This window comes from Ictalurus punctatus, chromosome 18, assembly GCF_001660625.3.
Source record: "Ictalurus punctatus breed USDA103 chromosome 18, Coco_2.0, whole genome shotgun sequence".
NCBI lineage: Eukaryota > Metazoa > Chordata > Actinopteri > Siluriformes > Ictaluridae > Ictalurus > Ictalurus punctatus.
In genome coordinates, this window is record NC_030433.2 from 15521399 (window position 1) to 15533161 (window position 11763).

At 35.4% G+C, this 11763-nt stretch overlaps 1 protein-coding gene across 3 annotated transcripts in view; it reads left to right on the forward strand.

Moving 5' to 3' along the window:
• abhd11 (abhydrolase domain containing 11) overlaps positions 1–11030 on the forward strand; it is a 14452-nt gene extending 3422 nt beyond the window's left edge. Inside the window, exons 2-6 of one of the 3 annotated variants that reach the window (XM_017492761.3) lie at positions 1034–1169; positions 1735–1908; positions 1999–2169; positions 4268–4449; positions 7637–11030. In XM_017492761.3, coding sequence (XP_017348250.1) covers positions 1034–1169; positions 1735–1908; positions 1999–2169; positions 4268–4449; positions 7637–7772 — 799 coding nt within the window. In that variant the 3' untranslated portion in view covers positions 7773–11030. Of the gene's footprint in view, positions 1–1031; positions 1170–1730; positions 1909–1998; positions 2170–4267; positions 4450–7636 lie in introns of those variants that run through there. The other 2 variants (XM_047161599.2, XM_047161600.1) reach the window with 2 other exon arrangements.
• The last annotated feature ends 733 nt before the right edge of the window (positions 11031–11763 follow it).

Below are 11763 nucleotides of genomic sequence, written 5' to 3' on the forward strand. Positions count from 1 at the left end.
CATTTGCATTTAAAGTGATACACTTTAATGGTCTTAACATCAATTGTTGGTCAGAAATTGAGCAGGAATTAAGCAAGTGCACTCCTGAGATGTCTTGTGCCACCATCTGCTTGTTTACTTTTGCTGCAGTAAACTGTTGGCGGGGGCTAGAAACAGGGAAATTCACTTATATAGTCTTCTTGTACACAAAGATAATATCATGATAATGATTAAAATGTTTGTAAAATGAAAATAAAAAGCTGTCTGCAAGACTTACACATTTAAATTGCCATTTTTGTTGTGGCACTTTATTTTTTGTCCTGGAAATACCACCGATTTGTAAAAGGATTATATTAGAAAATGTATTTATGTTGTTTTATTTATTTTTCATTCTACGCATTACTGCCGAATCACCTAAAAGCCACCATCCAGCTTTTGTGTTGCCTGTGCCAGCAAACAGCTCCTGATCACACAGCTCATAATATTACTGCACCTTCCTGTATACTCCTGCACAGTAAAATCCTTAGTGTTGAATTAACACCCAGAGTGTTCATTTGCATTCAATGCTTGTGTTCAATGCTTGTTCATTTTTTTCTAAGAGAATTTAATAATTAATCATGATCTGTTTTGTTTTTTAAATAGTAAATCATGAGCAGAGAACAAGCATTACAGACCAAGCCTTAGCCCTAGTTTTTGGATCAGTTCGTGCCTAACATTAACATGTTTATACATTTATTTTTTTATTCAGTTCTCTTTCATGTTGTATGATGTCATCTGCAAACAGTTTTAAAAACATTGCATTTATTGAACATGTATCTCCTGCCTACGACACCCATGCCAGTGTCAGTTACTCTGATTAACGTTTGTACTTCTGATATGTACGTATTTGGCTATTGGTCATGCAAACTGTCACACTGATGCTTGTTCTGAGGTATAATGTCACATACATAATGCTGGCATTGCCCTTCATCAGATCAGTGTTAGTGAGATTCTGACTGAATTGTTCTAATAATAGTGTGTGTGTGTGTGTGTGTGTGTGTGTGTTCTGTTCTAGCCCTGTAAACCTGAGCTACGATGTGTACGATGGTAAAGAGGATGGCATTCCACTCGTCTTTCTGCACGGCTTATTCGGGAGCAAATCAAACTTCCATGCTATTGCGAAGTCTCTGGTGCAGAGGACAGGCCGAAAGGTATGGGAGAGGACTCTATCACAGGCTGACAGTTCGATATGAAAATCAATTCTCTAATGCCAAGAATAAAACACAGCAGAGTGTGCTGTTTTAGGAAAATAAGCAATGAAGGGGTGGTGTGATGTGGTCTGGTGCAAAAACAGAATTACCATTATGACCCCAATGTAGATTCTTTTCCAGCATGTCTTGCTTTATATATCCTCTTATACCACAGCAATGTGCAGCGATTGCAATTTTATATTTAATGTTGTTGAACATCCTCAAAACAAGTTAGTTCTTGAAATCACTTGCATCTGCCATACACATTCCTGAGAATGAGCAGAACCTATAGAAATGATAACGTATTAGAATGAGCCCTTTAATATAAACCTGTGATTTAAATTACAGCAAGCATTATTGTCAGAGCTGCTGTTATAGAAAATTCAACAGCACTATCTAATCAGACAGAATCAACAATTCAACAGCACTGTGGTATAAAAAGGAACAGTAATATTGATTCTATACCCCAGTTTTACAGTATGCTTGTTATGCCTGCTAGTGTCCTAACTGTACTTTGTCTAGTCAGGTGCTGACAGTAGATGCTCGTAACCACGGCAATAGCACACACAGCCCAGGTTTGACGTATGAGGCAATGACTAATGATCTGAAGCATCTGCTGAATCAGCTGCACATTGGAAAGTGTATTCTCATTGGGCACAGCATGGGTGGCAAAACTGCAATGGTTACAGCTTTGTCACAGGTATTATCTGAATTTTTTTTTAAATATGGGGGGGGGGGGGGGGATTTTGTTCAGTTTCCCCATTTTTTAAATCTCTTCCGTAAACGGCAGCCCAGTTTGGTGGAGCGTCTCGTTGTGGTAGACATCAGTCCTGTTCCGACGTCAGCTCGTACCTTTATGAAAGGCTATATAGAGGCAATGAAGGATGTGAAGGTACCTAGCAACATTCCACGCTCAACTGCACGCAGGATGGCTGAAGATCAGCTCCGAAATCATGTCAAAGTAAGCATGCAAGATTGTGGTTTGTTTTACATGCTCTCGTCTGTAGACATATCCACCAAATATTGGAAATGTTGGCTTTAGTTTGCATATTTGCATTTTAATAAAATACATTTTATGCGTGCTTCTAAGTCTTGACACATTTTATTTGGAGGTTTTAATTTTTTTCATTAATGTGCTTTATGATGAATGATACATTTTTATAAATCACAGATGTGGTGTTGTTGTTGTTGTTGTTATTATTATCATTATTATTATTATTATTATTATTATTATTATTATTATTATTATTATTATTATTTATTAGCATTATTATTCTCCTCCCATAAAACTGATCGCGCAGACCAAACCGTAAGGCCTAGAGACTTGAAACTTTTAGTACTTTTATATATGCTGTCAAAATACACAAGTAATACAGTGTCTGTGTGTGTGTGTGTATGTATGTATGTATGTATGTGTTTATATATATATATATATATATATATATATATATATATATATATATATATATATATATATATATATATATATATCTCATGTGATAGCTCTTCTCATTTGAAACAACTTTGCCTGAAGAACCATTGGTGTCCTTCAAACTCTTGGGTAAATATTTCAGATAATGTTAAAAACCTACTTTTGTGGACTAGTCATAGGTTTTTCGCTTAATATCAATGAAATAAGTGCAACAAGATTCTCTGGAGTCTATTTATAAATAATTATCCAAAAAAGTTGAACTTTCGATTTTACGTGTTGACGGCATGACAAAATTCATGGACTTTGTAGTGGACTTGGCCACATTAGTTACATAGTATTAACTCTTAAAGAGAATGAGCTATTTTCACCAAACCTGGTATGCGTATATAAGGCCTGAGTCTGAGTTCACATGACAAAAATTGCAGAGTTTGGCCACTTGAGCACGCTATATAGTAAAAACAAACATTAAAATTACTGTATAAATGGTGTGTATATGATTGTATATCATCTTATGTTTCAGAGATACACACGTTCTTTGTAAACTGTATTAGAGCTCCTGATTCTGAACAAATTTGCCTCTATGATCACTGCTGTCAATCAAATCGTTCGTTAAATATTTGAGATTATTTTTTTCAAAATCATTTTGCAGACTAGTCCTAGGTTTGTTTGATCAATTGGAATAAAACTATTGCAGCACAATTCTTCGGACACCTTAGATCAATAATTATCAAAAAAAAACTTGAAGATTTAATTTACCCTCACAAGGGCACATCAAAAAATGGGCATGGCCACTTTTACTTAAATGGCTATAACTCTTGAGCAGACTGAGATATTTTCGCCAAACTTGGGGTACATATGTATGGGATCAGTCTGAGGACAGATGTAAAAGACATTAGTGAGTGTGAACTGGTGGCGCAATAGCAGAACAAAACATGTAATTGTCAGTAAATGTGGTCCAATAGACTTGATAAATATTGCAAGAATTGTCCTTGTCCAAGGTCCAATAGGCATGTACGAGGACAACTGTGAATCTCGAAAAACATGACCACCATTAGTCGAGCAATGGTCAGCAGCTATTAGACAAGCTTATAGGATTGCACAATATTGAGTAATATCTTTTTAACATCCTGTAGGGCCCTGAATGGCTTGAACCCCGATAATTGCTGCTTGCAGCTGTATTTATTATTATTATTATTATTATTATTATTATTAGACCTAATTTAGTTTTATGTGTATTATGTATAACTTAATATTATCTGTAATCCATTACACAGTCTCAAAATGCACAGTGGATAGTGGATGTGTGTACATTTTAAAATCCCTTGTTTGTTGACCGCAGAATCTCTCACCATCTTCAAAAAACAGCTAAAGACCCACCTCTTCCATGAACACCTAACCAACTCATAATTTAAAAAAAAATAAAAATAAAAAATTTGCACTTGCACCTCTACTCTGCACTTTGCTTCTTCTGGAATTCAATTAATAGATCTTGTATGGTAGCACTTCTTGTATTGTTCTCTGCTTGATATATCGCTTTGCTTGTATCTTTCTCATTTGTAAGTCGCTTTAGATAAAAGCGTCTGCTAAGTGAATAAATGTAATGTAATGTTTGTGGGTTTGTGCACAGGAGCACTCAGTCCGGCATTTCCTCCTCACTAATCTGGTCGAGCAGAACGGACACTATGGCTGGAGAATCAATTTGGAGGCCATCTCAAATCACCTGATGGACCTTATGGGTTTTCCCAAGTTTAACACAACCTATGATGGTCCCACCCTCTTTCTGGGTGGAAGTAACTCCGAATACCTCAGGTAACACACACCATTATTTTCTTGAAAATTACACCTTAAATTGGCACATCTTCAACTTCTCACAGTGCCACTTTTTCCATTTTTTATAAAATGGAATAAAATGAGAAAAACAGTTAACTTCCAAAATGTTCACCTTTTATTTCACAGCATTTGTTTTGCAGTCTACCTTGAGTTACATATCAATTAGAAGAACTGAAAGTCATCAAAACATTCACTCACCTACATATCTATGTCACACACATACACACAGAGAGCAAATGGTGTTGTATATTATTATTATTATTGCTATTACTGTTAATATTACTATTACTGTGCTGTAATAGTAATAGAGTTGGGCTACCCGATCCCAGACTCGAGTCCAACTATGAACAAACTCAGATTTGTCACGCACTCGAGTTAATTTGTACTTGAACTTGAAAAGGACTCGGACATTTTGGACTCTGAAATTTTTTCCGTGTACAATCGAGACCATGTCACGTATAACATGAAAAGAAAAAGAAAAAATAAACAACAAAATAAAATTAAGATAAGAAATTAATGACGCTTGAATGCATGCGAACAGTAAGCCGCCTCGTCGTGTGAGTACCGAATGGAATCTATGCATGATCGCTTCCATGTTTTGTCTCGGTTAGCTCAGTTGTATCCGGTGTCGCGCTGGAAGCCGTTTTAGCTATTGGCACTATGTGAAGATGGCACAGGAGAGTATGACATATTATACTCGCTGTTTACGAGAGCTTTCCCAGGTTACCGTGAATGACGTTAATCGTATTGTGAGGCAGTCAGTTGTTAACACCCAACAGTAAGAAGGAGAAGGGCTTCAAATGATATATTTCAAGTTGCATCGACGTCTTTGAGGGTGAGTATTCTCATGCTATATCCAACTAGCAAATCTAGTTAAGTCTCCTTTTCTGACAGTTCATACCTGTCTCTGCATTTATCTATTTATCTAATTGTACTTGATACAGTAAATTATCTGCACTTGCATCCACCTCCTCCTCCAGTCCATGACAACTTGAGTACATGGTTCACTGTAATAGCACCTTTTTAGAGTATAGTTAAATCATAGTACTTTTACTTGAGGGTTTAAAAAAATAAAAACATAAAATAAAACATTATTCTTTATTACATTTAATTTTAATCACTGTTGCAGAGTAAAAAAAAAAAAAAAAAGATGTATTTAAACATGGAAGACTCTCTATGTTGTCGCATAACAGGATGCAACAATGTTCGGCCAGCCTACTGTCTTCCCGCCGTCGATACTTTAACTTTCCGGAAGCCATACAGAGGCCATACAGAAGCCATACAGAAGTAAAGTCACTGGCTGATATTCTACTGGATATATGTAATCAGTGTTCTTGCAGAGAGTCTATTGAGTTCTCTTTAGTGGCTTATTATAGTTGGACGGTCAAATAAATACACACACGTCATGTCAAAATGCATGTCTGGCCGAGAATTCATGCAAACACAGTCGGTTATGTCTTAAGTGAATGTGAACAGTTGGGGGGGAAGGGGAGAATTGGAGGTGTGTCAATACAGTATATTGGATCTGTGCATTAGGTCTTGGATGTGCTGTGATGTGCTCCATCACTTGGAGGTCATTGGATCTGGATATTGGATCTGTGCATTAGGTCTTAAAGTGACAGCATTCTAATAAACCTGCTGCTGTCTGTGTCATTAATGTTAATCAAACAACAAAAAACAAAGAGAAAATCACTCATTTGACTGAATAACTTCAGTAAATTTAATAAGAATCACTGTATGTGTCACACAGTTAAGTCTATTTTATTTTACATTTAATTGCTTTATTCAATTTCCATAGTATTACTTACTTGAATACTACTGATAGACCTACCTAAGAAAACATACCGTTATGGTGAAATAAGATTGTAGTCATATCGCCCACCCCTAAACATTATTATTTGCTCATGCCAGTCTTGAATTTCATGTACAATGTGAAATGTACTTCTTAGTGTAGTAAATATCATAAACCCTGCTGATAGGGATTTTTTATTTTATTTTATTTTAGGAATTAAAATGAAAAAAAAAATACAAGAACAGAGCTGTGTCATAGACCGATTAAAAGCAGTAATAAAGCATGAAGCTTGTTGTTATGACAAGACTCGATTGGTTAAGGACTCGACAAAGGTGTACTCGAACCCAACACTGAGTGGAAGACACTGTATATGTATATATAGCTGAAATCACAGCACACCTTTTGTATTTTACCTTACTGTATGTGTATGGTAATTTTGTCAGACAACGTCGCGATTACGAAATCAGGATTTTAGCAGAGCAGCAGCTTGGAAAACGAAGGTGACTGCTGGTTAACATGTAGTCTTAATGGGTTGTGTTTCAGTCACGATTTCATACTTGTTGCATTGCCTGACATAAGAAACACAAAAATATGTGAATGAGAACATCTTTATAGGGAATTCTGCTGTATTAAAATACAGTATGTGAGCACTGAGAGTAGGAAAGAACAGAATGCAGACACGATGAGGTGATGAATATGTTAATTAGCGCATGACATCATTTAGCGACTTTTCATTGAAAATTGTTGGCAACAGTTCTCATGTCACTCATCTGGAGTATATTGAAGTTATGGTGAAGATGAAGCAATGCCTGGGAAATGCAAATATAGTCAAGCATGACTGGAAAAGGCACCATATAAAAATGTTTTATTATATATGTCCTTCAAAACAAACAAATATAGTTCTTGAAAAGTTCTTGAAAGTCCTTGAATTTCATTATGAAGCATTTGTAAGGACCTTGGTTCAATTAAAAATAATTGGCTTTGTTTTCTACACTGATCTAAAGTCTCTAAAGTCACATGAATGTTGAGGGGAAGAAAAGAAAAGCAACAAAGTAATTAATTTTATTTCAGTTAGTTTTGGAGGCAGTTCTTGTTTATGTTTACTTGGAGTTTTCCGATACTTTATCATATAGTGAATTATTTGACAATTTAATGTTAATTTTATGTTTTTGGTTATGTAAATAATTTTTAAATGACGATAAGCTAAGACGTGGGTTGGTAAGTCAAATGTTACTTTACCATTCCAGATAGGTTAGGGTAGGCTATATTTATCACTGCTGCCAGATGGTGGAAACCAGTTTTTATAGAACATGTTTGTACTTTTATTTGAGAAGTCATTCTGGGAAACCTTTTCTTTTTATCCCCCCCCCCCAGCTCTGAGGATTATCCTGAAATCCAGCGTCTCTTTCCATATGCAGATATCCAGTACATCCCTGATGCCAGTCACTGGATTCATGCTGACAAGCCTCTGGAGTTCATCAGCTCCATTATCACGTTTGTGCAGTCCTAGTCCTCTGACTGACTCACTCCCTAGGTTAACATTTTTTCTTTTCTTTTCTCTTTTAAAAAAAAAACAAAAAAAAAAACCCTGTATACACATACAGTACTGTGCAAAAATATAAAGCACTCTATAGATAAAAAAATCTTAAATAATGAAATGAGTATCGAAATAATTACTACATTGAGCAGTAAATAAAAGAAAAAGAAAGAAAAAAATAATAGTTTTGTTGCACCACTCTCACCCACATGTTGAAATGATTACATTTTCTGTTACCCCAAAAAGTGAAAATGGAGAAAATTATATTTAAATATGATGTTCTAAAAGTCACTTCTTTTTATTGATTTAATTCGCGTGGAATTTAATGATTATAAATGCTGTGTCTATCTTTATACCCGCCTTTGTTTACATTCTACAGCTGTGTTTGATAAACTGACTCTTTGCCCAACAAGATTTTTGCAGAAAGCCTAGACAAATTTAGAAAGTTTTTCTAAAGTAAAGTAGATGTGTCAATACAAATTATCAGTAGAAAACCACAAATTTGGTCAGAACCAGATTTTCAGCCATGTCAAATGGGTTTTCCCAGGCTGCCACACAAACACAGTCTTAATTAAACAAGTTTAATTACCATGTAAGACAAAACTTGATCAGTGAAAAGACCCTGTAAGAGAAAATTTGACTACAAATGTAGGGTGCCGATGACTATTGCACAGTACAGTACATCCAGTGTATATCCACTGTCTCAACATTCAATCACACTGAATTTGTTGGTTTCTCTCACATACTTTCAGATGACATTTTAAGACAAGTTTTGTTGCTTATACTGGAAAATAATGCAGCGTATCAGTAGATTATAGATACTAGACAATAGATAGTTTATTATGATGAACTAGAACCTAGATGACCTTCAGGCCTTTAATAAGAAGGCTGACTTGGCAGGGCAATGAACATTTGCTTCTCTAGATCAACGTTAGTTTTCCTTTCTAATCGATTGTCCAAAGATGCCTATGCAATAGTGGCCGAGCTTTTTAGCACTGTTTTTACATTAACCTCTCACTGTCTTACACAAGCACTGAGACCCCACTACTGCAGTAGACATCTAGACATCGTGTTCTGTAGGTACTATTTTTGGAAGTACTACTGTTTCTTGTGAGTTGCCATTTTAAATCTGTTTAAGTAAAGGTGTCAGTTGTGTGCTTGCTTGTTTGCTTTGGTAATCATGAGAAGGGAATATTGTTTTATGCTAAGGTGAATGTTTAAAGCTCAACAAAAGATCAAATTTCCCACTTACTCCAAGCCAAGACATGTTTGGTGTTTGATGCTTGCTTCGTTAGATTTGTAGCTAGAAAGGTAAATGTAACTTATAGACTCTGGTTAAGACCCATGCACATTGATAACAGATGATGTTTTGAGGATCACACAGGTATGTGGAAATACTGACAAAACCAAGCAAAATACAATGCAGTGCAAAGCTTTGACGTAACTCTCCCACTCGCACGATACGCACAATACACCTCAATCACCTCACGGTTAAATGTGCTAAGAGAAAATAAAGATGCCTGCTAGACAGAAACGATATTTTTCACTTGTGTTGTGAAGAGAGCTCACCACAGCTCACTGCCAAAATGCTCGGCAACAATTTGGTGACACTTTTGAGTTCACAACACAACATACTACATAAACATTTAAACACATACAGTATACATGTTTGTTAGGCTTAGTCTCTATTAATGCATTTAACAAACTGGCTATATATTATTATAATACATTACAACCACATTATCATTTGTCCACGCCTGCAAACTCATCTAAATCTGCCTCCACCATTGTTCAGAGTCATACAGACTCAAAACATTTCATGAGGGAACATCACAGATCTCGGGAAAATTGTTCAAACTTCAAAACTTTAATTTTGTCTGAATTAATCTTTTAACCAAAAGTACCATACCGGAGCTGTGCTGCCGGGTTATTTACTCTGAAAACTTTTCTTCATCAGGTTCAGTAGCACTGTGTTGTATGTGGCCACATGTAAACCTCTGTGAATATGAAAATGTATTTTATATTATTATGTTGGACATATTCACAAATTAGTACTACTGATTAATCAAAGGGAAATAGTTATATTTTATGGCTGTTAGTTGTATGTGAACCTTTAGATGTGTACATGTATATGTTTGGAAATGGCCTTTTAGGATTATGAAATATGCTGCACAATTAAACACCAGGTGTCCATGCTGTGTATTAACAGATTTAAATCCACATACGTAATAATCATGTAGATCGTTCCTGGTTAAACCACTGAATATGCTGTAGTAGATACATATACTGCCAGTTGTCTGTGATAGATGGATTGTATTGCAAGTGTGAATTCACTAGCAAATATGTATTTTCCCAAATATCTTTCTTGACAAGTAATATATAGCTAGTATTATAATTCATTTTTATCTTAAAGATGTATAATGACTCATTCTTTAGAGTCTAATCAAAGTACGAACAATCTTGGTGTCTTGAAGACAGGTAATTGCCTTTAACCATTACAAAAGCTGTGGACTTTTTTTCCGCAAAGCAGCTTTAAAAGATTGTATCGATTTCATTTTAAGATCAAATGTGCCCAGTTTTTTTTTTCTCCTATCATTTTCATTCTGAAGTAATATTCATAACATGTTGAATAATGATCTTAATCATGCTATTAGTGAAATACTTGTAACATTACTCTGTTTGCATGGAACATTACAGACCAGAGCTTGTGGTTCTCGTGGAGAAATTCAAACATGGATTATGTTCTCACAATAATGTCTTGGTGTCACTGTTTTGTGTGCTTTTACTATGGTTTATCTAGCTGATGGATTTGGGTTTTTGTGGGGATTTTTTGTAACCAGTACTTAAAGCACAGTACACGGTTCTTTCCTTTGTCACTGATTGTTCATTTTATTTCATCTTACAATGAGGACCATGAACTTTACCCAGCTGGTTTTGACAGTTTTCTGGTTAATGTTATTGATGTATAAGATTACTCCAGAGTTATACAGTGAGGTATTGCACAGAAAATACTGTTGTTGCAAAAAGCAATACTTGGGGCCAAGCTCTTGCACCAGCGCTCATCTGAGCAGGTGAAGTGATCTTGTTACGGTTATGTGTTCTTTGTTATAAAACTTGATGAGGTCAGTTTGTCTGGATGTTCTTCTCATTGCATGCGGATTGTTTTTTTTATTTTTTGTTATTGTTGTTGGGGGTTTTTTGCGACTAAATAAAATATACAATATTTCAGAACGTTTATGGTATGTCATTTATACATTCAGAATTATGTGTATTGACTAGTTATTAACTTTGCATTCACATACCAAGTTGCTGTTTTCATTCCAATTTGTCTCATTGGACTCTACTGTTTACCCTTGTGGGTGTGTCCCATCCAGCTGTTTTTAAGATCCAATAAGACATACTAGCAGACAGTCTATTTTGTAGACATGATTTTGTAGACATCAATATAGCACATCAAAACTACAGCTAAAGCAGTAATCACCCAGTGGAAAAGGCAATTCACTGAAGGGAAAAGGACTTGTGATGTGAAAGATGTGCATTTGCTTCCCATAGCAGTAACATTTGCTTAGTTCTTACTTTATCTAGGTGAACTTTGTCCTGTGAATTCATAAGTTTTGGCTTTGGTATCCAGTAGAAAACAGGGTGGTACTGTGGTCTTTGGTCATTAAAAATGTAGGAACCTGCTAATTAAGTACAACCCAATTCCAAAAAAGTTCAGATACTTATTTTTCCAGTCTTTTATTGCCCCTGTCCCAACTTTTTTCAGATGTGTTGCGGCCACTTATTTTTTCATTAAAATGGTACATTTCCTCAGTTTAAACATTTGATATGTTTTCTATCTTCTATTGTGAATAACATATGGGTTTATGAGATCTGCAAATCATTGCATTTTGTTTTTATTTACATTTTACACGGTGTCCCAACTTTTTTGGAATTGGTTTTACTGGTCACACATATTTGCCTC